The sequence below is a fragment of the Microtus oregoni genome, unplaced genomic scaffold, assembly GCF_018167655.1.
Source record: "Microtus oregoni isolate MIOR12 unplaced genomic scaffold, Mior012 000000F_ref0000247, whole genome shotgun sequence".
NCBI classification, from domain to species: Eukaryota; Metazoa; Chordata; class Mammalia; order Rodentia; family Cricetidae; genus Microtus; species Microtus oregoni.
In genome coordinates this window covers 30,011,990-30,037,528 of record NW_024543059.1, presented here as the reverse complement: position 1 = coordinate 30,037,528, position 25,539 = coordinate 30,011,990, and the positions used below count along the sequence as shown (strand labels likewise).

Below are 25,539 nucleotides of genomic sequence, written 5' to 3'. Positions count from 1 at the left end.
ACTTTAAGGGACTTTGTCCCCAACTTAATATTTTCTAATGATATCTGTAAAACCCCAAGAAGCCAGCAGAGCCTCTGTGCTGGTATGCCAATGGCCAGCTGCTTCTCGCCTATGCAAAGAACACTTCCCATAATGAATATTCCTTTCCACTTTATACCTTATTCCTCTGCCATAACTCTCCCTGTCAGAAACAATGAAGGTGCCATCTGCACACGGCTGTTTTAATGTATGCCTGATGGTGCCTGTCAACGGACTGTCCTGGGTCACTGTCACTGCATTAATTGTTTCATGTACAAAATGAGTTGGAGAGTCCAAATCATCCTGTCCTGCTCAGGGGGAGAGGAGGAAAAGAGAAATTCCCCACAGCCGGTGTCATCGTCGGCTGGGAGATGTTCAGTCTATGAAGGAAGAGCCTGGGACAGGCTCTACACAGCTGGAGTTCTGAACACCCAGCCCAGAATAATAACATACCTTTTATCAAGTGATTTCCAAAGTTCATAAAATGTTTTAGCAGATTAACTATGAATATCAAGTCAAAGTTTTTCAAGTTAACCATACCAAAACTTTATTTCCTAACAAAGAATGGTCTTTATAGCCTTTGAAATTACAGATTAAAAGTTTTGATGTTCAAGATACTATAAAAATTTGTTTAATTTCCTTGAGTCAGTTCATAAACACACACACATATACATACATACACATCACCCAAAAAACCCAAGAAAATCCATTTTTATCTTATTCATGAGCCACCAACCTTCATTATGGATTATGGGTACTACTTACAGGCCGCTTTACTGTTCTAAACAGCGCGCACACACACACATGCGCATGCACACACACACACACATGCATGTGCATACACACAAAATAAATAAATAAATGCAGTTTATATATGAGCCAAACAGTAAAACAGATATAAAAATGGGAACTAGATGATATTTTCCAGTAGCTGTCTGTTGGGAATGGACAGCAACTGAACCTCTTAGGACAGGAGCCAAGCTCTCTCGTAAGTCCCTCTTTCCTGATAGCTCTCAAAATAATGGGTGCCATTTCAATGCCTTTGAATATTAAAAGGTGGCAGAGCCAAAGCCTTTTTCTCCATATTATCACACTCTTCAATAATTGAAATGGCCATCTGAGTACAGTCATCATGAAATATGGTGCCCAAGTGTGACCTCAAATAATCACCCTATATATTACCTTTAATTACTCTTGAAAATACAAAGTATTCATGAGTCAAGATTTCAATAAAACTATTTAAAAGTGATATAAACTATACAGGAAACCACCTTAAGATGGACTATGAAGATAAAAGTTTTTAAATCATCTTCTAATGGAAAACATCAAACTGGTTATATATAAAGAACCTCTGTTTTACAGTGTGAGTCCCTGGCTTAAATTCCCTGTGACAAAAGAAAATATCTCCATGAACTTGAGTAGGAGAATGGCTAAAAACAAGATGGCAATATGCTTGAGCAGGCTAGAAGGACTTATGAACCATACTATATTTAGGAATTTCTGTTTATCAAGAGATATTGCTATTCAAAGTTTCCAGAAAGAATATTTTGGAAAGTAAAAGCACATCCAGCATTTGAAATGATACTAAAGCATAACTAATGGCTACTGTTTCAATGTCCTCTCCAAACGTCACGTTGAAATCGCCTTTGGAAGCTGGAGGGATAGCTTAGTCAGTAAAGGGTTGCAGAACTCAAACAAAAGAAGATGGGGAAGGAGGGAGGGAGGGAAACAGGGAGAGAAGGAGGGAGGTAGAGGGGGTAGTTAGGTAGTCATGTGTGGAAATAATCCACAGCTGGGGAGAGGAAGGGGCAGACAGCCTTGCCAATTTGGTAAGTTCCAGGCTAATATGAAATATTCTGCCTCCAGGAAACAAAAAAGTGGTCAGGTTTCAAGGAAGACACCTGAAGTTACCATTTGGGCTCCACAAGCGCAAGCGTGTGCATGCACGCACACGTGGACACATGAACACGCTTACACGAGGGCTCCACCTCATTACTAGACTAACTGCAGTCTTAACTGCAGGAGTGAGCTCATCCTCAATTCTCTCTCTTACTCTTTCTGTCCCTGTTCTGGGCCACGGGAGGCCTTCCATGCCACAGACATAAAACAGGATACTGTCCAGCCGCTAGAAAGGAGAGAAATCAATTTCTACTCTAATGAATCTGCTACATTCGAGTATCCTCTTCTGACAGCACAAAATAAAGACAGTAAAGTTGCAGATTTGTAGTATAAAGACTCATGAGTTTTAAACAAAGCAACAGAAGAAAATCTCAAAAATATGAATAGATGCGTTGCAAAAGAATAGATCTGAACAAAAAATTTAAAAATTAAATGGTTTCATGTTATGAATAGTCAAGGTATTACTAATTAAAACCCCAGGAAATATTATTTCACACTCACCAGTATGACAAATTCACTTATGTTTAGTATTAAGGAGTGGACTCAGTGCTTTAAGCATGCCAGGCTGGGGCTTTACCATCGGCCCTTTGCAAGTCCCAGAATGTTACACTGAAAAGATTGAAAACATCAAAATGATCCCAGCACTCAGTGAGTTCAAGGCCAGCCTGGTCTCAAACACACACACACACACCACCACCACCACCACCACCACCAACAACAACAACAACAGCAACAACTGTATTAGCATGTATAACCACAATAACTCTCCTAAAATGTCAGGCAACATTGAAACAGTTAAAGACTTGTTGCTCCCTAGCAGAGCAAGCCTATTTCCATGAACAGACCACACAGAAATGCAAGTCATGCTGAGATTAGACCTTCTAGGCTGTGGGACCTGATACTAGCCTAGCCATAGTTGGTGTCAAAGCTGAACTGGCTGTCACACATTCATCTGGTGACAGAGGCAAGATTGAAGATTCTCAGTGAGACAGCTGCAGGACAGGCCCAGGAAACAGTTTGCTTTCAAGCAAGAGGACAGAAATCATCAACAGACGGCTCTCAGAACACAAAAGACAGAACTCCACGTGCATCTAAGCATAAGGGGAAAAATTATGCTTCTACTGGAGGGACGGAGATGAAATAGCAATTGCAACAGAAAGTACTAAGGAAAATAAATACAACCACTGCCTACTCCATGAATCAGAAGTAGACAGGACTGCATAGATTTAAAAATAAACACAGCATATTAATTTAAGCAAAATTGATTATGTAATTTCTTGAGGACATGTGGGAGGGGAAAGAGAGTGTGGTAGCTGTCTGGCCGAGAGCTGGGGAGAAAACTGAGAATTAAATATTCAATATTGGGAAACCTTTAAATATTGAGCATCCCTCTCACCAGTGACAATATAAGCATTGTGCAGATGATGCAGATGTAAATTTCAAAGGAACAGCTGAAAGAATATTCATGGCAGGTTTGTTTATAACAGAAAACCTACGGACACTCTAGGTATCTATCAATGTTGTAAGAAATCTTGTTACGGCCGAACAATAAAAATGAGCCAAGTGACATTATAGGCAACAGCTTTGGTGACTCACAAAAGTAAATTGAACAAAAGCAGTCATATATGAGGGAACAGATACTGTTAAAGCCCCACGGGGAGGGATTAGGTGATAGACAGGAGCACACTGGCTTGAAGCCCTGGCACTGAAGAGGATAAAAGTTAAAGGGAGGCCCAGAGGCAAGAAAGATTAAAACCTGGTATTTAGAATAAGGCTAGCGGGTTTGCTGTCCTGGAGGAGGGAATGGCTGGTTTGGGGCCAGGACCTTAGGTGAGTCTCTCCGAGGCAATTCCCTGGCTGGATTCTGATATTGCTACACACTTGTGCCTGCCAACCGCAATATAATGCAAAGCATTCAAATAGGATTAAGGGCTAACCTCCAAAATGAAATCCATGCCTCCGTGAGCTAGCTGTTTGGTGAAGTTACTCCAAATATCAACAAAATTCCTTTATGGAATAGCAAACCGTGTTTTCTGACCAGTGCTTGAAATTGCAAATTTTATCAGTCCAAAGTTAACAAAATATACTCTGACAATCAGTGAGCACTTGGCTTAATCTGTTGAATCATAATCGCCAAACATCATGTATTTACTGTGATATTAGAATAGATAAACCATACTAAAAACTCCTTATATAATCTACAACCTAAAACCAACTGGAAAGCTACCCTGTGCTTACCTTCTTTCTAGAAAGAAAGTGAGTTTTTCCTTCACATGCCCTCCCTGTGGAGTAGACACCATTGTCTTTGTTCAAGGAAGAATCTTCACAGACGATTTGCTCCCAGTGATTCAAAAGTCAATGCCCCAAGCCTAGCTATCTCTCATGGGTGGCTTTCTTAACTGCAATTCCCTCTTGCCAGCCCCCTGCAGCTGAGACAGATCAGCCGCCCTATCTACAGACTGACGGAACCTGTGGTCAGCTCCACTCCAAGTCTTGCCCCTGCCCCGTGGTCCTGGATTTTACATAACTTTGTACTTAATTTCTGTTCGTTTTAGTTAACTATTTTTCCTGCTAGGTGCCATGATCCCAGGTTTGTTTTGACTTCAATGTAGCGATGCATGCCAAGGGAAAAAGTAAAGAAAATATGTCACATACATACATATATGTCACATATACACACGCTATTTTACAATACTTTTGAGTGTCAAATTCGCTAAAACAGCTGATGTTGACTGTGATGAAGGAAATCACTGAGATAAACAGCATAAAAATACCTGTTGAGAAACACCAAAGCAGGAGCTAGCATGTCTCTCAGCAAGGCCCCCGATTTAATCCCTAACACCAACTGCATAGATACAAAAATGACTTTTGTCGTGTCTGTAAGCACTACCTAATCCTGATTTTAAAGCTAAATAAACAGTAGAGAAGAGATTTTTATCACTGCTTGGACGTGACAGGATCATTTCTCTTTCTCTACCAGCGTGTCAGGGATGAAACAGGAGCTCCCAGAGAGCCGAAGCTTTGGGGAATAAACTCAGAGTGGCCTTGAAAGTCATCGGTTATAAGAAAGACCCCTCCAGCATAATTGCCCATAATCCTCGGCGACGATGATGAAAGAATTTCGGAAGTTTATATTTCTAGACCCATAAACAGGTTTGAGAGGGGAAAGGAAACTCTACGATAATAAATGTGGGTTGATTATAAAGGAAGATTGTAAATAGGGCTTAACAATGAACAACAGTAAGCTAGACGGACGCCGTAGACCGAGTGAAAACAACTGGAAGACCTGGAAGAAATGCAATCATATATTTGAAGGCACCACAGAACCATCAGGGCAGTGAGGGGTCACAGGCACACTGAAATGGGAGGGGGGACACCAGAGAGCAACAGGCTACTTTTCTAGGATCGCATGGTGTGTCCCTCAAAGAATGCCTTTACACTTAATATGTGAGCTCACTGAAAGAACACCCGGAACAAAACAGAAGTTCAAGCTCAGGGAAGAGAAGAACGGGATGCTGGTGATTTTTTTTTTTTTTTTTTGAGTTCTAGCCCAGAATGTCTGAGCAAGGTGCACTTCCAGGGAATGGTTAGAGATGAGCCTTTTCTTTCCACAGCCTCTAGAAGGATGGAGATAATGTTGGCTGCTGGTACTCAGGTGCTGGCAGCCAATCAGAGGAAAGCGCAGGACTGAGAACGTATTCACAGGCATTCGCATAACACCTATACTCTTCACATGTGTTTTCTAGAACAAGCAAGAAAATCATATGGCTGAGAAGACTGCACATCATGTTACTGTTACTCGGAGAAAACAGGCAGTAGAAACAGAGCTGCAATGTGCCTCAGACACCAGAGCCTTCGCCTGGCGGCTGAGAACAATTCTCTAGTTTCATTTTTTTAAATGTGTATTGAGTGTTTGTATGTATGTTTGTCTGTGCACCATGTATGTGCCTGATGCCCATAGAGGCCAAAAGAGGGTAACGGACCCCCTGAAGCTGGAATTCTAGATGATTTTGAACCACTATTTAGATGCTGGGACTTGAACTCTGGTCCTCCAGAAGACCCTTAACTACTGAGCCCCTTAACCACTGTAGCCCCTGTAAATGATTGTTACTAACATTTGAGTTTTCAGAGAAACACACAATGGACAACATGTAAGGAAAGCCAAAGGAAATTCTTGAAAGTGAAATCAATAGATGAGAAAAACAACTAGAAAGAAGGAGGATCTGTGGCTGGACATGAGTCACCAGCAGGCAGCTGTAAGGAAGTCTGGAAAAACAAAGTAATGCAAAATACAGGAAAAATACAGAGTTGGGAGTGCAGCAGCGTTGCTCAACCTCAGCATTTCTGACACCTTGGTCCAGGTACATCCTTGCTACACCAGCTAATTTTCCACATGAGGATATTTATGAGCTACCTTGGTCCTGTCCCAGTAAATGTCAGGAGCACTCTATGACAATCAAAAGTCCCTTCAAGACCCGACTGGCATTCCCTGGTGACAAAACTGTTCCTAGAAAGGATTCACTGGTTTACATTATAAGGTTACAGTATTTCAAACACACCACTGCAACCCCAAAAGGAGTAAAGAGGCTAACAGTAGAAACCACACTTGGTAAAGGCATCCCAAAATTGATGAAAGAAACCAAATAACAAATGCATAGCACTATTTTGAACTCAGGGCTGTCCAGGAGACTCTCAAAACACACAGGCTATTGTTTTTGCCCTTGGCTGTCTCCCAGAGTGGAAGGTTTTGCTATTGCTGAAGACACTAGGGCCCAGAGACATCCTGAAGTGGAATGAATCTGAATACTCCATCCCTGAGGACTAGCTTTCATGGCACTAGAAGGCACCATGCAAGCTTCCAAAGGAAGGAAGCAACCAATCGACCTACCCAGCAATGGCACCAATGAACCATGACCACCACCACCACCACCACAACAACAACAAAAACAATATGGCATGATAACCCTAAGGGTACAGTAGTGGTACATACATCTTGAAAGTAACCAACAGTCTTTAATTGGACTTAAGACTGGTGTGGAAAGTCCTTCTGTATATGTGTTGCTTTTGTTGGTTAATGAATAAAGAAGCTCCTTTGGCCTGAAAGAAGCTCCTTTGGCCTGTGATAGGGCAGAATAGAGCTAGGCGGGAAAACTAAACTGAATGTTGGGAGAAAGTAGGCAAAGTCAATGAGATGCAATGTAGCTGCCAGAGGAGAAAGACATGAGCCGCCAGCCGGAACCTTGCCAGTAGGCCATGAGTCTTGTGGTAAAATATAAAATAATAGGAATGGGTTAATTTAAGATGTAAGAGCTTGCTAGGAATACACTAGAGTCAATGGCCATGAAGTGTTCTAATTAATATAGTTTCTGTGTGGTTATTTCAAGTCTGGGTGGCCAGGAACTTATGAGTGGCCTCTGCCAACATAAGACCCAGTCAACAAGAGGGGAATGATGCCTGGAACTGGAAGCTTGGTCAATTACCCAGGACTAGTGACGTCATGGAACTTGGAGAAGAACCTACAATCATTACTTTGCTAAACCAGCATAATCACTAGCTAACTGCACCCTTGGCATTTGCCCTCACACCCACAGGTATATGTATCCCTCACCCCTCATCAAGGAAGCTACTCTTTGCAACAGATGGGAACCATTACAGAAAACCAGAATCAATCAAAATGTAGACTGTGGATCCCAGTGCCAGGGGATACATCATCAAACAACTCCTGCACCCAAGGCTAAGGGTATATTGTAGAAGAGAGGGAGAAAAAAAATCGTAAGAGCCAGAGGACCAGAGAGTTTGCTATAAGGCTGTGACTCCTATAGAAGCTACACCCATAAAGTCTCACCACCATCACTGCCCAAAGTAAGCTGAACAGACAATACCAACAGACACGCCAAGGTGCATGGAGGAAGCCCAGGGGACCTCAACCTACACAAAGAACTACAGGGAACTAAGAAATACTGAGGGTGGGAGAAATAGTTTTACCCAGGGAAGAGCACAGCAACTGGTTATCCACCACCAAATGGTCAGTCCTGAAAACATACATATAAGTAGCATTATATAGACTGAGCAGTTTATATTTAGAAGTGTGTGTGTGTGTGTGTGTGTGTTCATGAAAAAGAAGACAAAACAAGCACACATCTATAAACAGCATAAAATCACTCACAGCAAACAACAACAGAAAAACCTTTAAGAGTGCCCAGAGGGAAATAAGAGCAAAGTACCATAAAGGGTGAATATGACACTCACCTGACCTTAGGGAAACAGTGGAATGCAGAAACAATGGGGTAACAGCTTCAAAATGGGAAAAGGGTTAGGCAGTTCAGTGGATAAAGGCGCTTGCCACCAAGCCTGACAACCTGAGCTAAATCCGTGGGAGCTGACTGGTGAAAGGAGAGATCCAACTCTTGCAACTTGTCCTCTGACTTCAACATGTATGCAGCCACATGCACATACACAAAAAAATAATTGTAACAAAAATTTTTCAAACAAAAAATTGGTAAATAAATTACCAATCCAGATTTTGAACCATTATTTAAAAATGAAATCATTATGAATCTATGTAGAGGAAGAGAAACCATAGGAGGTTTTGTCACTTCTAGCACCACACAATAGAATACTGACAAGGAGAAGGCAATGGGAGTCGAGGGTGAGGGAAAGGACAGAAGCAGTAGAAATGTAAATGTATGCATAAATTCAAAAGACTATGTAAGAGGGGACTGGGCACAATCAGAGTGGTAACAGGGAAGGGATCGAGGGGGAGGAACTGGGAGAGGCTGCAGGTGGGAGGGCAAATCATGTAACTCTATTTCAATTGAAAACATTTTTCTTTTTTTTTTTTTTAGAATTTAAAAGATAGACACGACATGCAGGGTGAGGTTGAATGTTTATTCAGGGGGTTATGGAGGAGGAAGGGGGAATGGGGGGACAGAGAGAGAGGTGGGGGGGGAGAGAGAGAGAGAGAGAGAGAGAGAAGAGGAGAAAGAGACAGAGAAGGGGGGAAGAGAGAAGTGGGGAGACAGGCAGAAGCGAAGCTGCCTCTCCGAGAGGAAGATGGAAAGAGCAATTGAAAATATTTTAAAAGGATCTATCAGTGTAGAAAATTACAATCTTAAGTTTAAAAATATAGTGAGGGACAAAAGACATGGCAATTAAAGCACATAAACTGAGAATGCGCAAAGTATGCTAAGAGCTGCACATTGCACAGAAAGAGCGGTGACCTTCATTAGGCTTCCATTAGTCAAAGGATTCCTGCTGCAGTCTGGAGGTCCTGGGAAGAAAGAGATGTATGACTAACAAACTGGGGGAAAAACGGGAAGAAAAGAGAAACAAACAGAGGAGCAGATCAAACAGTGACAAACTGACTTCAACCCAGAGGCTGCACCCAGTAAAGAACCAAAGACAAGAGTTGTCACCTGAACACCATAGAACCCCAGTAAGCATTTCATAAAAGGGACACCATGATCATTTAAATAAAATCATTTGAAGGTATTTCTGAACTTATAAAAGGGAAGAGGGTTAAGTATACAGTGATTCAAGAGTTACATAATAGTGCCAAACAGTGATCCTTATCTTACTATTTGGCCTACATGCATCCCTTTAAAATTAATGTTGTTTAATATTGATCAAGGCACCATAAACGGTGTTTTACTACCTTCATTTTTAAGTATTTCTCTCCAGACCGATAGAAATGAGGAAAAGGCAAAATAAACCACACCAAAATGTCTTAAGCAATGGTGATTTGAATGATTTCTCCCCCTTAACTCAGTCTTCTCCAAATTTGATTTGCCTTACTGTACAAAGGCATATCTTTCTTTTACAATCTTAAGAAATGTCACTTACAGAAATATTATTAGGTCAGCTTTCCAATTGTGCGTGTAATGAGCTTGAAATTCACCACTGTGTTCTAACAAGAAGTAGAAAGCCCAAGAGGCTAAAATGAACCGCTTCTTGCTTACTTTGTAGGAGACGGGAGAACCTAAGACACAGAGCTGCCCTCAGGTCAGGAAGACAAGGAGTCAGAGCAGATTCAGAGCAAAGGACAATGCACATAATTCTGACAGTTAAAAATCCCAGAGGAACCTAGTCATAGGAACCCATACCACTGGGATGGTGCCTTCCAGAAGACTGATCACAATCCCTAGGAAAAAATAGAGACTCTTCTTCCCCTGGCTTTCAGAGGCAGGTGCACTTTGCAATACACCGGAAAGCCTTCTACTTAACAGTGTCTGCCCTACAGCAGAATGATACCAATTCCAGCCAGCCTCAGCCAGTCTGTTCCACCAAATGAGAAAGAAAATGACTGAATGGTTGCTCCACAGTCCAGGGGCCCGAGCTCAGCAAAGCCTGGCACTTGATCTCAGTACGAAGAAGCACTTCCTCTCTTCCCACACCAATCCATATCAGCAATGGCTAATTTACTGGAACTCCTCCATCCAGCCCATCATATCTGGCTGTAAGGAAACGTCAGAAAACACCCTGAAAGGCAAAAAAAAAAAAAAAAAAAAAAAAAAAAAAGCAACGTGAAGAGTCAGAAAGGGCAAGCGTGACAGGGATGCTGGAACTGAAGCCTTCAAAAACTAGAAACTGTCAACTGAACATGAAAGCTCTGGTAGACGAAGCAGACTCCATGCGAGAACAGATGGTGACAAAAAGAAAGGAAGATTCTAAGGAAGAGCCCAAAGAAATGCTGAAGACCATATCCTGGTAAGAAAAATGAAACAGTGCTTTCTTTCCACAGAGGTGCCAGAGAAGAGCCTCTGAATGTCAGACTAACCCATACAAACTCTGAAAACAAAAACAAAAACATCGAAAGGGTAAGGAAGGACAAAGTAAATATAAGAAAGTAAGCATAGGAAAACTAGAAGGAGTATAACATGTGACTAACAGAAATCATTTGTTAATCCAAATATGTCAACCATCATTTGGTTCGATGGTCTAAATGTAGCGACTAAAAGAAATGAAGTAGATGAAAACGCAGAGTCCAATTCTGTATTGTCTTCAAGAAACTTTCTTAAATGTGAAAACAGAGATTAAAAGTACAAAGAAAAATATACGGTGCCAATGGTAAATATTTTTAAAAAGGACATTAACACAAGAACTCAAAGCAAGCAATGTTTTTATGGATGAAGGTTATAGCTGCACAATGAAAACGGGGTCAGTTCCCCAGGACATACAACCCTTCATATTGCCTGACAATGGAGGATCAGATTAGAGCAGACATAAGGTTATAAAACTGCAAGCAGTTTAATCCGCCCTCACGGCTAAAGGCCTTTGTTAGAAACACTGATGTGCTTGCTGCTTACAATGCCATGTCAGTAGCTGGGATGCTGAAGCCAGACTGGGCTACATAGCAACATCCTGTCCGTCTCCCTGTTTCTCGCTCTCTCATCTCCCTCCCTACCCACCCACCCATCTACCTACCTACCCACCCACCTACCTACCCACCCACCCACCTACCTACCTATAACCAAAAGGAATAAATAAATGCACCTGTGCTTCAGGCAGAAAATCAGTTAAGGACACTGGTGGATTTGAGATCTCCAATGAGTTGGATACAATCCATCTCTTTAGAAGAACACATATTCTTAAAATGCCATGGAACATTTGGTGTGATCAAGGGTATTCTAACTGCAATACATTGTAGCACCCTATTGCACAGTTAAAAGAACAGCAATCTCACCAGGCAGTGCTGGCATATACCTTTAATCCCAGCACTCAGGAGGCGGAGGCAGAGGCCGGCAGATCTCTGTGAGTGCAAGGCCAGCCTGCTCTACAAGAGCTATTTCCAGACAGGTTCCAAAGCCACAGAAAAACCTGTCTAGAAAACCCATAAACAACAACAACAAATAGAACATCAATCTCACGGCCTGTGCTGAGTCTACAGCCGAATTTAACTAGAACCCAGTAACAGAAAGATACCTAGAAACACCCCTCCCCAGACACACAGAGATTTGAAGACCATGCTTCTAGACATGTGCCTGAAAAATAAAACTTAAAAAATATTTTAATCGAATAAAAATAAACGTGAGTTTTCAAAACTTGTAAGACTAAGTCAAATCAGTGCTTAGAAGGAAATGCGTAGCACCGAGCAGCATTTAAAAAGAAGAAATATCTAAAATCAATAATATCTCTACCTTATGGGAAAAAACACAAATTAATAAATCCAAATACTAATTATAATAGAAATAAATTAATTTGACAATAAGAAATCAATAGGCAAAATGAACATTAAAAGCTGTTTTTCTGAAAAGATCAATAGAATTGACAAGCCTCTATTTAGAGTAGGAAAACAAAGACAACATAAATTACTAATATCAGAAATGAAAAAAGAGGCCACTATCCCAACCATGTGACATTAAAATGATATAAATATACTAATATATGAATAAGCATGTGCACACAAATTTAATAGCCTAAATGAAATGGACCATTTCTTTTAAATAAATAATTTGTCAAATTATGTGCATACATACATGTGGGGCTGAATAGGCTGATATTTATTAAAGAAAGTGAATCAATCACTAAGTTTTTGAAGAAGAAAACAAAAAAGAATAGCCGGTTCAGGAATTAAGAAAATGCAACAGTTTTCAACGCTGTCTTTGAGAGGGCAAAGAAATATTTCCTGTATAATTCTATGAAGTCACATAACTCTAGAACACAAATGTAAAAATCTTCAACAATGGAATCTTTAAGAAGGCTCAAAGGGTGAAGTGCTTGATAGCACACCTGATGACCCGTGTGGAAGGAGATTATTAACTACTGTAAGCTATCTTCTGATCACTATATGAGCACTGTGGTGCATGCATACACAGAGAAACATACACAGACATATACGTATGTGCACACACAGACAATAAATAACAAAACAAATATAAAACCAACAAAGTCTGAGCAGACTGAATCTAAACAATGAACAACTAGAATTATTCCCCATTACCAAATGGGATTTATCCCAAATATGTGAGGATAGTTTAACATTCAGGTATCAGTTAGTATAACCCATCACACCAACCAGCAGAAGAATAGCAATCCCACTGCCATATCAACAGACACAAGTAAGCCCTTGAAAAACATTCTATATTCACTCATGATATAGAAACTTAACAAAACAGAAATATGGGCGAACGTCCTCAATTAGACAAAGAAGGCTGAACAGTTACAGCTAAATTCATAATGAATGGTGACAAACTCAAAGCTTCGCTGTCAAGGATGTGTGCAAGGACAGACTGTTCCTCTCATTACTCATCTTCAATAGCATAAAGCACAAAATGGGAACAAAGATATACACACGGGGAAAGGAACTACGATAGCCTTGTCTGCAGACGACATGAAGGTCCATCCATAAACTCAAAAAGAACCACTGAATCAAGTCACAAGAAAAGCCTTTGTGGATATTGGAAATTTAATCCTGAAGTGCATACATAAAAGATCTAGAATATCAAAACCAAACAAGGTTGGGCAGTGGCGCTGCCCAACTGTAGGACTATTATATTAACCTTGTGAACAAGGGAAAGGACACACGCGTCAGAGCAGGAGAGTGAGCCCCTAAGATAAATCTGTACGAACAGCGGCAACAGATACTTTTAAATCAACGATATACCAAAACCAAAAATTATCTGTGTACCCAAAAGTATACAGACCTATACCCTTCACAAAAATAATTCAAAATGGATCAGAGCTAAACCAATGTGAAACGGTCTAGTCTAACAAAGAAAAAAAAACACAAAAGGCAAAATTCATTAAAGACACAATTCATACAACAGATTTCACCAAATGTAAAAAAAAACAATGTTGGAACAAAAAGCCAAACCAACCATTATACACACTCCAAATGACACATCTGATAAACAGCTGCTTTCAAATATATGCAATAATAAGAAAAAAGATCTCACTACAGAAGAGGGTCAAGGATTTTCATAGACCCTAAAGAAAAGCAGATGGCAAAGAATCCCAAGAAGATGCTCCATAGCATATATCAGGGAAACACAAATGAGACCGTAAGGTACCACTACACAAGTGCTGGAATCAACAGAATCTGAAAGTTCAACAATACCAAATGCTGCTGCGGACAGAGGGTAACAGAAACGTTCACTGCTACCCTGAAGATTTGCCTGGGTTTTCCTTGCAAAGTGGAACACGTCCTTAGCATTTAGTCTTGCAAGTGCTCCTATTGGTATTTTCTAAGACTTAAGCCTCCATAAAAACATGAACACAGAGGTATCACAGGTGTTTATTCACAGCTGCCAAAACTTAGGTTCAAATAAGATGTGCCCCAATAGGTGAAATGATAAATAAACTAATACAATCACAATGCCCTGTTATTAAACACAGAAAAGAAATGAACAAGCAAGTCATGAAAAAAAATGGAGGTTTTCAAATGCCTGTTACTAAGAGAAAGGAGAATATCTCCAAGGGCTACAAAGAGATGACCGTAACTATATCACATTCGAAAAAAGCATTTTACGAGGGATGTAGTGTGTGGTGTAATGTGTGCAGTGTACATACATATTACTACAGGTGCATGTACATGTTTGAGGAGGCTATAGTTCAACCTTGGGTATCTTCCCTTTAGTGGACTCTTCCTTTATTTTTTAAGATAGGGTCTCTCGCTGAACCTGAATCTAACAGGTTCTGTGAAGCTGGCCAGTTAACAAGCCCCAGAGATCTGCCTGCCTCCCTCCCTATACTGAGGTACAAGAATGACAGATGCCAACCCCAGTTTTTCATGTGCTCTGGGGTTCAGAACTCAGGTCCTCACGAGTGCATGGTCAGCACTTTACTAGTTCAACTAACACCCAGTCCCTGGAAAGGAAAATGATATAATGAGTAAAGATACTGGAGGATGTGACAGTTTGAGGTAAAGATAGGGAGAAAGGGGAATATCAACAAAGATTTTTAAAGCAGTGCCTCCATTCTGTATATGCTCCAAAGGTGGGCACAAGTATACGGAGATCCATTTGTCCAAGCCTTGATATAAGGCACAGCCTGGGAGCTATGCTGGTGTGTCGGTGTAGACTAGCCAGGCTTGCTCGCACATATACGACTGTACAGGAAATGCTGGTCAGAGGAGGCTGAGGGGGAAATCTCTGAACTTGCTGTGAACTTAGAACTTCTCTTAATTTTTCCACCTTGGTCATTTCTGCTTAGACATCCCCTGGAAGCATGATTTTCATTTAGAGGCACACCACTTTAAATGCAACTAGTAAATAAAAACCACAAAATCTACTGAATGTCAGCAGGAGGACACCAAAGGGACTTCAAATAACCCCAAGTTCGTAGGAAACTGGGCTCCCCACCATGCCTGCCCTCCACAGCAGCAAACTCAAAATATACCTCCAGTTCCACTGACTTGTGTAACGCTTCCAGAAAGCTCCGCAATCCGAAACTTTTAAAATTCTAAAATCCATTCAAGCATAATCATGTGGTTTTTTGTTCATAACTACATATTGATTCCTATTATTCACTTAAAACATATTACCATTCTGGGGATATCTTTATAACTGCATATTTATTTTACCCTTTTGATGCATGGGTCCAGGTAAATGGCCAAATAGCAGCAGAGGAGAAATATTATAAAAACCAGTGGCAACTCAGAACCCTCCATCTGCAAGTCTTAGAAATGATTTCCTATGAATGCATAGGAATGGGGTAGTGACCTCATGATCAGCACAGCGAAAGGCCCATGAAGTACGTTAAGAATCACTATAAAACTGAGTATGCATAGGGATAGGGGGCACTTTCACTTAACTGGTCTGTCATGTCCATGATGCTTACGCACAATTATGTATTGTGGATGGTAAATACAAAAATATCTCTTGAATCTTTCTCCTTCTCCGCATTGCCACAGAGATCATGCTATGGTTTAAATCTATCCCCCAAAGTACAGGTATTGGAATTTAATTCCTTAATACAGTCATACTGGGGTGAGTCTTAGTGACTGGTGTATGGGTCCTGGGGACAGAGCCCTCATAAATGCCTTTCTCACAGAACCTGGTTACTTCTCAGGAGATTAGATCAACTACCTCAAGAAGCAGTTACAAGCCAAGGCTGCCCCTGTGTCTAGCCTCTTCTGCATGGTCACACATTCCCCTTTGCTTTCTGCTCTGAGTCCAAGCCACACGAAAGCCCTCACTAGGCTCCAAGAGGATGTTATGGCCGTGATCCCAGATTTTGCAGTTTCTACACCCAGGAACCAAAACAAACCTCTTCTTTATAAATTACAGTCTCAGCTATTTTGTTAGAGCAACAGAAAATAAACTAAGAAAGATCTCTGTGTCCTTGTCCAAACTCTCCTCTCTAGCCTGGCCCACATTCGAGGCTTCTATGTCTTCTAAATATAGACCCGGATACTTTCCGCTCCTGCTCAGAAACTCACCAGTGCCTTCCCACTCTTTACTGAGTGCCTCACCAAGGGGACAGCCAAATAACTAGAACAGACCACAGGGGACACAGAAAACCCTCAAAAGACCCATGTTTTATCTTTAAAACATATGCACATTTTTTCATTCTAATCTATAATTCATACTTATTGGATTTAACAAAAATCTTATGGTTGGAATGTTCCCACTTCTAGGACAATAGGATCTGGCAAGCTAGTCTGTGGTTTTACAAAACTTTGGCTCATTACTTCCTCATGCACAGTCTGTGACGCTCAGAAAGAGCACAGGCCAACATGTAAACCCTATACCGTATTCAAGATACTTCACACCCTAGCACTTTCGACCAGAGAAAAATCACACTTTTTTTAAAAAAGAATATAAACTTGAAAAGGGGTTGATAAAACTATCTATGGTTTGACCAATATGTTTGAACTTTTAATGAGCATAGATTTTCTGAGAAGTCTTGCAAACAAACCTACGCAAATACCAATGGAGACAGAATTCCATGGAAACACCTAGTTGGAGGCAGTGAGTCAGGATCTTATGGCAAAACCCAGGTGAAGGTGCGTCTCCCCCGACTCACAATTACAATCCCCCTCGCCATTACGTGGGAAACTCTTCCTGCTTTCTCCATCTGGGAAACTCCCATTGGAAATCCAACCTCTTGCTTTTCAAACCACTCCAGCCACTGCCACTATCACTGTAAATGAATGTTTCCCTATGCACACGTGCAGATTTTGCCTGCAAACTATGTTAAATTCCATCACATAAGAAAATCTTAGATTTATTTCTTAGCCTAAGATCCAGCCAGATTGTGTTGCTGCTACATGGAGAAGTCCTTTTTTATTCATCTGTAAATTCTCAGAACCTAATAAGGCCTACACTGGGAGTCCTATAAACACACATAGAATGTATGGTGCAAACAACCTTGCATGATGTGTGTGAGAGAGAGAGAGAGAGAAAGAGAGAGAGAGAGAGAGAGAGAGGGAGGGAGGGAGAGAGAGAGAGAGAGAGGATACCATCTCCACATCCCTGAGAGCAGGACACCTATGCTTTAGAAAGGTGTGGAACAATAATAAATTGGGGAGAATCAACCCTGGTCTACGGAACAGCAGATCGAAATGAGCAAAATGACCCCTAGGAGTACTAATCAAGACAGCAAGGCATAAACTTCATGAGCGCTGGTGTCTCTGTCCAGAGTGCTGAAATTTCAGCAAGAAAGACCTGGCTCTGTTTCAAAACCAGACAGAGCCAAACAGGATTGGAATAAAAACGCTTATGAATTCTTCTCTTAAGATGCTTAAGACGGCCACATTCAATAAGCTACAGTCCATCCAGTTGACTCCGTTCTGCAAAAATTAGTTACCAAGTCAAAAAGCAGCAGCTTAGAAGGGGTAAAGGGCATGTAAACTCAATCCGTGAGCGTTTTCCTTAGCAGATTGCCTGTCATCTCTGGGCATCCTTGGGCAAGTGATCACACCTCTCTAGGAATGGACTTCCTGACCTCTGAGAGGAGAGACTGCATAATTAAGATGGAGCAAGCTTTCAGCAAATTGTCAGCATGTGGCAAGAACCTCTCTTTGTTAATCCTCTCAAAACCCATGAAGTGGATAATGATTGTTCTCATTTTACACATGAGGAAGCAGGGCTGAGAAAAGTTAAGCAGCTCTCTCAAGGCCACTCCACAAACACGCAACATTGCCTAGTGGGAAGTTCAATGTATGCACAGCTAGATCCGAGGCTCAGGTGAGGCCACAACTTTCCCGAACCTCATCCTCCCCTAGACCTCTGTTCATGACCCTCTTCGCATGTGTGTTTCCAACAACGAATATGACAATACATAAAGATATATGATATGTTGTTTTAATCTTTTTCCAATTTTCTAACATAACTATTTCTTCCCACATCATGGACCCTAGTTAAGAGTCAACAAGCCTTATTAACATGTCAACCAGATTTCCTAAGAGTCTTCTCAAAAGCCTTAGAAAGTCAACTGAGTGACCATACCATAAAGCTCACTACCCCACCAGAAGCTGCTATAGAGCACATGATAAGACTGACTGGTCAAAGCAAACCCTGGCAGAGAAAGTAGAGGCAGAGAAAGGCATCTTATTGTGTGACTCTCGTGAAACCTGTTAGCCTAGCTACCTGACCCCTTCCTTCTGTAGTTTTTGCATGAAAATAACCACAACTGTGTACCTGGCTTTGGGGAATCTTTAAGTTATTCATATTGTCCCGAGCGCATCGCAATGACTGGCAAACAGAGGAGCAGAACTAACTCATGTGTTTATGAAACGTCCTAGTCAACCATCCAGAGACTAGCAAAGCCAGAAGCAACAGAAACAATTTCTCCACTCTTACTTACCTGAACTGTTCTACAGTTCTACCCGACCCTAACTCCCCTGGGGCGGTCTTTGCACCTCCTCCACATCACAGCTTGCTACCTCTATTTCTCTCTTATCTGCGCTCTGCTCCATGACTTTGCCCTCCTCAGTGTCTGCCACTCTAACTCACAACCGATAAGGTTTCTTTTTCTTCCTTCCCTTAAGTCTGTGCTCTGTAAACTCAGAAAACAATTGCCCATGGGACAGCAGCTGTCTTTACCTCTCTCATGATAAAGTCCCCAAATTACACACAAATACTTAGCAAGCAGGAGCCTGCCATAGTAGGAAAAGCAGATTTAACGGGTATAGTATAGAGACAGAACATTCATCATGAAAACTAGGTTAAGAGGAGCAGCGTGGGAGGGAGAAGTACCACCTGCCATGCCATTTTACCTAGGTCAGCCTTTAGTGGTTTTCTGCACTTCCTACCTGGAGCTGTGATTATTCTGGTACCTTTTTCCTCCCACAGTAGTTCCTCCTGACGAACACAACCACTTTGTTGCACTTGATCCACTACAAGCCTTGTATAGAACTGACACTGGAAACTTTCTAAGTATTGGCACTGTTTGAAAATTCCACCTATAAAAAACCGTACAAGCAGCCTTGCTAGAAGAAGGAGAACAAACAAACAAAAAAAGCTGACACAGATACCGCAGGGGCGTGTCGCCTAAATCTGGTAGCTTGCTGCAAGGGGTCGAAGGAACTGCTATCAGTTGCCTGAAATCCTCCAAAACGGATCGCCAGTACCCGTTCTGTTCACATAATAAAAACAGTGTCTATCACCTTAATGGGAGCGGGGTTCTAAACACCTCCGGCTAGCCTTTTACACAGACATACTGGCAGCAGAAAGGCCAGGCCCCCGCCAAGGCACTACGCAGTCACTAAGGAGAGAGAAAAGCCTTTAAGTGACTAAACTATACCGGGCACAGGACTACACTAGTTTTTTTACACGGAAAGTGACCAACGCATCCTGTTCCTGCTACTGACTCCCAACTCGGGACACTTTGGCCCGGAGTTTCTAGCTGTGAGAAAGGCGCGACCCAAGTGCCCACGCACAGGTGGCTGTGGGTGGGGGTGTCCTGCCCGGCACGCCGCCCCATCTGGGACAGAAGGGTGTGCGACCCGAGCGCCGCGCCACACTCACCACATCCATGATCTGCAGGAGGCTCAGGGAGAAGTACACGGTGAGCGGCTGCGAGTCGTTGGCCACCGGCCTCTCCAGCGGGTTGTAGTTCTTTACCAGCTCCTTGTACAGCCTCCTCTGGAACTCGCCTTGCAGGGACACTTGGGAAGCAGAGAGCCCAGCGGGCCTCAGCGCGCGGCCGCCACCCCACCCCGCCCCGGCCGGAGCCCGGGACCACCCTCCCACTTGCCCGTTTGCCCATCCGCCCGCGCCTGCTCCCGGAAGCCCGCGCCGGGTGAGTGCGGCCGGAGCCGCGCAGCGGTTACCGTGCAGCAGCGCCGCGGCCAGAACCAGCCAAATGCATCCCCGTCTGCCGCACATATCGCCGGAGACGCCGCGGCCGCCGTCCGCCCCGGGCCGAGCAGCCGCTCCAGCCGCCTCTGCGCCTTTAAAGCGCTGCGCGCTCCCGCCTCCGCGCGCCCCCACACGTGACAGCGCGCCCCCGCCTCGCGGGCACTCGCAGAACCGAGCGGTTCCGCGGCCTCCAGGGGAACTGCATCCCTGCTCAGCTGGTCAGTGGCCTCTGACCCGGTGCAGCTTGATCCTGCTATCAACTGCCTGCAGTACTCACCCCCTGAACAGTTCCTGCTCCCCTAATCCCTTGCCCACCAGGACCCAGTCTTTCGGGGCTCTCTCTGGTGCCAGCATCTGCCTCACAGGCTTCGGAAGTTTCCCCAGCCAGACAAGGTAGACAAGGGAGGAGTAACCAACCCTGTGACATTCCCTGCAGGACCTGGTGTTTCCAGGGACCAGCTGGATGTGGACAAGGCTTTCTCTGGAAAGAGGAGCATGGCAAATATATGGTGTGATATTCCCAGCAGGGAGCCTGGTCTCTCTCTCTCTGTCTCTCTCTCTCTGTCTCTCTCTCTCAAAACAGGTTTGGAAAATTAAAATCTTAACTCTAATCCCTTGTTTGATGGACAAGCCAGAACTTGGTTGTGTAGGCGTTTGGGACTCAAAGAACAGTAAAAGAACAAGGAGAGGTAAGGGGGACCAGCCACAGAGGTCCTAGCCTGAGAAGTCTTCTTCATTGTGATTCTGAGAAGGGAGGAAGATACTGAGGAGAGCCGTCATCAGAGGTGAGGAAGGCTGGACCCCATGTATCCCCAGAAGCACAGTACAGAAAACCCACTTTGGAGATTGCCCTGTATTCCCACAGATTCCAGAGCATCTGAGCCATCAGACTGTCACTCCTATGGATTAGACAGTGTGACACTAAAAATTGAGGGACAGGATTATCAAGAAATGACTAAGCTGGAAGGTACCCCCAAGCATGGGAATGGGGAAGTGAGTCCAGCCACATGGTTTGTAGCGGCATGTTGTACCCTTGAAATGAGTGTGTTGACACACACCCATGCTGTTTGCCGACGGGAGTACAAAGAGTCAGTGCAAAATTTGACAGCTGCAGAGTCAAGAGCAAAGAAAGAAAACTGACTGGTTTTGGAGAAGGTTCATAAAAAAAAAAAAAAGACAATTGACCAGGGCTCCCCTTAAAGAAGAAATAGTATTCCGCCTGGAAAGGGGACAGTAGGCAGACATCTGGCAAACAGATTGGGTGTACATCTGGTTCCTGGGTACGCCCCATCCCACCTCCAGGAGAAGGAATGAGCTGCAAAGGATTGGCTGCTAGCAAGGAGAGAGATACGGAGAGAGAGGTGCCTAAGAACCCTGGCTAGCACCACAGAGAGATAGATGAGCCTCTTCTCCTGAGTGTACTTTCTGGGAACACATTGCAGAAAGCACAAGCCACATTTAAGAGCCCAAAACATAACAGTAATGTTGTACCCTGTAAGATCAGAAACCTAGAAAATAACCATCTTTGGATGGGACACGGGGTCAATACCTGCCTATGCCGTGTGCTTGCCCAGATACCTGGAGGATCTGCAGACACAGTCAGTCCCTTAACTGGGTTGCTCCTCTATCTGAGGTTTTAGTATCACTAATGCTAATAAGTTGGGCTGTAAGTCCAGGTCTACCTCGTGTTTTCAATACCCAGTTATTTTCATTTGTATGGTATAAAATGATCTGAGAGTAAAGCCTACTGGGATATGTAGGCTCACCCCTTAATCCCTTTCTCAGAATAAAGAAATGGCAAACATACAAAACAGAAATAGGCTGTGTCAGACTGAATTCTACAGACTAGAATTGGAAACAAACCCCCATGCACCCTACAAGCTGATATTGCTGCTGGAACCTAGGGAGAGGCAGAACAAGGTTAGATTCAAGGATGGAAGTCTAGACTTTTAACGCAGACCCTCAAGGAAGCTGGATCTTGTCCCTATGAGAGGTAGGGAGCTGGAATGAAGAGCTCTTCATAAATCCACAGACTAAAACAAAAGCACCCTTCCATGTCAGAGACTAGAAAACCTTTCTTGTATCCCAGGGAAAAGAGAGGGAGCATGTTTTCTGCTTGGACTCTGGAGAGGGTAATCTTGCAACTAGCCATGATGCATCAGGCTTAGGGCAGATACAGATGCCTGGACCTGTGCTGTTTATATTCAAGGATTCCTCCTCCAGTGTGTGCCTGGGAGGTGCAAGGAAATGGGGGAGGGGACTTTACAGCTTCCCACACAGGACTCCAAAAGAAAATCGGTGAGTTCAAGTTACAAAATGAAAAGCAAGGCTGGAGAGATGGCTCAGCAGTTGAGAGTTTTCAGTGGCTGCTCTTTCAGAGAACCTACGGTCAGTTCCCAGCACTCACATGGTATGTCACAACTGTCAGTAACTCCAGCTCCAGGGAATCTGGTGCCCTCATTTGGCCTCTTCAGATACCAGGCTCACATGTAGTGCATAGATATACATACAGATGAAACAATCACACACATTAAATAATAAAAATAATACTAAAAAGTATCCACATGAAAAGACAGCACGTAAGAGGGACCACAGTCAACATTAAAGCCAAGACTACAACAAAGTAATTAGGAAAGATGCCGTGCTGGTTTCAAAGAAAATGGCCCCGTAGGCTCATAAGGAGTGACATTATTAGGAGATAAAGTCTTGTTGGAGTCGGTGTGGCCCTGATACATTTGAAGAAGTGTGTCACTGGAAACTCAAACCAGGCCCAGAATATCTCTCTTGCTGCTGCCTGCCGATGCAGATGTAAAACTGTTGGTTACCCCTCCAGCACCATGTCTGTCTGCATGCTTTCATGATGACAATGAACCAACCCCCCATGAGGACAATGAACTAAACCCCTGCACTACAAATCAGCACAAATGAAATGGTTTCCTTTGTAAGAGTTGCCATAGTCATGGTGTCTCTTCACAGCAATAGAAAAACTCTAAGAGCGAAATCCAACAGTTTAAGATTATAGAATGCTTTCTGTGAAGACTGTAAGATTAGGATGTGTAAAATGCTGATATCTTCATCGTGGTGGACAATGTCAGCATTCCCTTTGTCCTAAAACTGCTGGGATGTGTTCCTCATCCACATCGTGGTGGGAGAATTGGAGCAGCTTTCCTGGATGGGTACAGTCTTCTTTGGGTCTTCTAGGGATGCAGGATGCTTTCATTGAGAAGAGGGAAAACATACGACAAAAGCAATATCAAAGATCAAATGCTGGGAGATTTCTAATGTTGACAAGTATATCAAACCACAGGTTCCCTTGATCGTAAATTTGACTCCTGCTGACTTCCTTACTGAATTTTAAAAGATTTTTCCATCCATTTCTATCTGTAAGAAAGAATGTTTTATAATTTTTACTTAAAATTTCGTTATCTAATTCTGGTCAAGAATAATGATAGCCTCATGAAGCAAATTGGGAAATATTCTCAACTCTTCCAGATTCCAGAATTGATTGTAGATTGAAATAGATTGGGATTTCTTCTTTTAATCTTGATAAGACTGGCAAATAGAGTTATGCGCCTTGAGTTTTCTTTATGGAATTTTTGAAATTATGTTTGGTGGCGTATGATATGTTTCTATCACACATGCCATGCTGCATGTACACTGGTCATTCATAACTCTGTAAAGTTTCCTCTCTCCCTCCACCTTTGTCAGGCCACCATCCCGAATGGGCTTTCACTGTCCGTACATTTTTTGTTTGTTTTATTTTAAAGTTGACAATAGAGTTTAATAGCTATAGAAGGTTTTACTACGTGCAATATTTTGAGAATGTCAACTGTTTCGTTTAAGTAATCAGGTATTTGGGGCATAACATTATGACGGCCCTTTGTTGCCATCACTCTGTCTGCAAGCCTTGAAGTGACACTGCTTTTTCATTCCTGATTCTAGTAATTTCTTTCCTCATTTTTTGTTCTTAATTACACTTGCCAGGGTCTGCCAGCCTATCGATCTTCCCAGATAAAAGCATTTGTCCTTTGTTAATTTTCTCACGTTTTCCTTTTGTTTGTTTCCTTCTCGAGCTTATCATCGCCTTCATACTTACGATGGGTTTAATTTCCTTTTTTCCCCACACAGTTCCTAATGAATACACTGAAATCACTGAGCTTAAATTTCCTTTGAAATGTGATGAGAGATGCAAATTCCTGTCTGAGTACTGCCATTTGATGTTCTATATCCATTATCTGTAAATCAGAGCACTTTCTAATTTCCCCGTGTTTCCAAATAAGCAATTCTTTTCCATATGTATGATGCTTGTATACTTCTAACTGAAATCTTTGAGGTCACAATACATTCTCTTTGATATTTTAACCTTTTAACTGTACTGATACTTTAAAATTTTGATATGTGGTAGCTGTTCTAGCTTAGAAAGCATCCCATATACACTTGAAAAGCATATGTATTTTGAAGTTGTTGAATTCAGCTGTCCTATAAATGCCAGTTAGACAGGCTCATAGGGTTTGCTACATATCCTGTTCTTCACTGGACTTTCAGTTTTGTTTTTTTTTAATTTTTTAACTTATTTATTTATTAAAGATTTCTGTCTCTTCCCCGCCACTGCCTCCCATTTCCCTCCCCCTCCCCCAATTAAGCCCCCCCCCCCAGCCCGAAAAGCAATCAGGGTTCCCTGTCCTGTGGGAAGTCCAAGGAACCCCCACCTCCATCCAGGTCTAGTAAGTTGAGCATTCAAACTGCCTAGGCTCCCACAAAGCCAGTGCGTGCAGTAGGATCAGAAACCCATTGCCATTGTTCTTGAGTTCTCAGTAGGACTTTCAGTTTTAAGGAACTATCTTTAATGATAATTCTAATTCTCCGTCACTTCTGCCATTTCCCCCCATAGGTCTTTAATTCATTGTGTGCACACGAATGGTTGTTGTATTAGTGAAGTGACCTGTTTTATTTTGTAAAAGAGTTCTTTTTGATTCTGATATTACTCACAGGCGTGTATTCTCTTGGATGTTGGTAAATCCACATCACTTGTCTCATGCCTGCCTTTCCACAGCACTCTTATTTAAATTTACTTCTACCTGCAACTCATGACTTCATATTTAAAGAATGCCTGAGAGATCATATATAGAATCTTTCTTCTGTTATCAATATTTCAATATTATTTACTTCCTAGTCCACTGACATTCAGTGTATCATTGGTCTCCCTACATTTATCAATTTTTGATATCTAGCCTCTATGTGTCCCATTGATTTTTGTACCTCCATTCCTACTGTACTGTCTTTTGTCATTGTTGCTGGAAATCAAACTTTTATTTACCTGGGCCAGTGAGATAGCTCAGTTGGCAGGAGCACTTGTCATCATGGCTGAAGACCCAAGTGT

At 42.4% G+C, this 25,539-nt stretch overlaps 1 protein-coding gene across 2 annotated transcripts in view; it reads right to left on the bottom strand.

The window, feature by feature from the left end:
* The window catches only part of Chrna7 (cholinergic receptor nicotinic alpha 7 subunit), a 108,930-nt gene extending 88,392 nt beyond the window's left edge, over positions 1 to 20,538 (bottom strand). Inside the window, exons 1-2 of one of the 2 annotated variants that reach the window (XM_041658595.1) lie at positions 20,437 to 20,538; positions 19,827 to 19,966 (exon numbers count right to left, since the gene is read on the bottom strand). In XM_041658595.1, the coding sequence (XP_041514529.1) occupies positions 19,827 to 19,835 (9 nt within the window). In that variant the 5' untranslated portion in view covers positions 19,836 to 19,966; positions 20,437 to 20,538. Of the gene's footprint in view, positions 1 to 19,826; positions 19,967 to 20,131; positions 20,342 to 20,436 lie in introns of those variants that run through there. The other variant, XM_041658587.1, reaches the window with a different exon arrangement.
* Between the last annotated feature and the right edge of the window lie 5,001 nt (positions 20,539 to 25,539).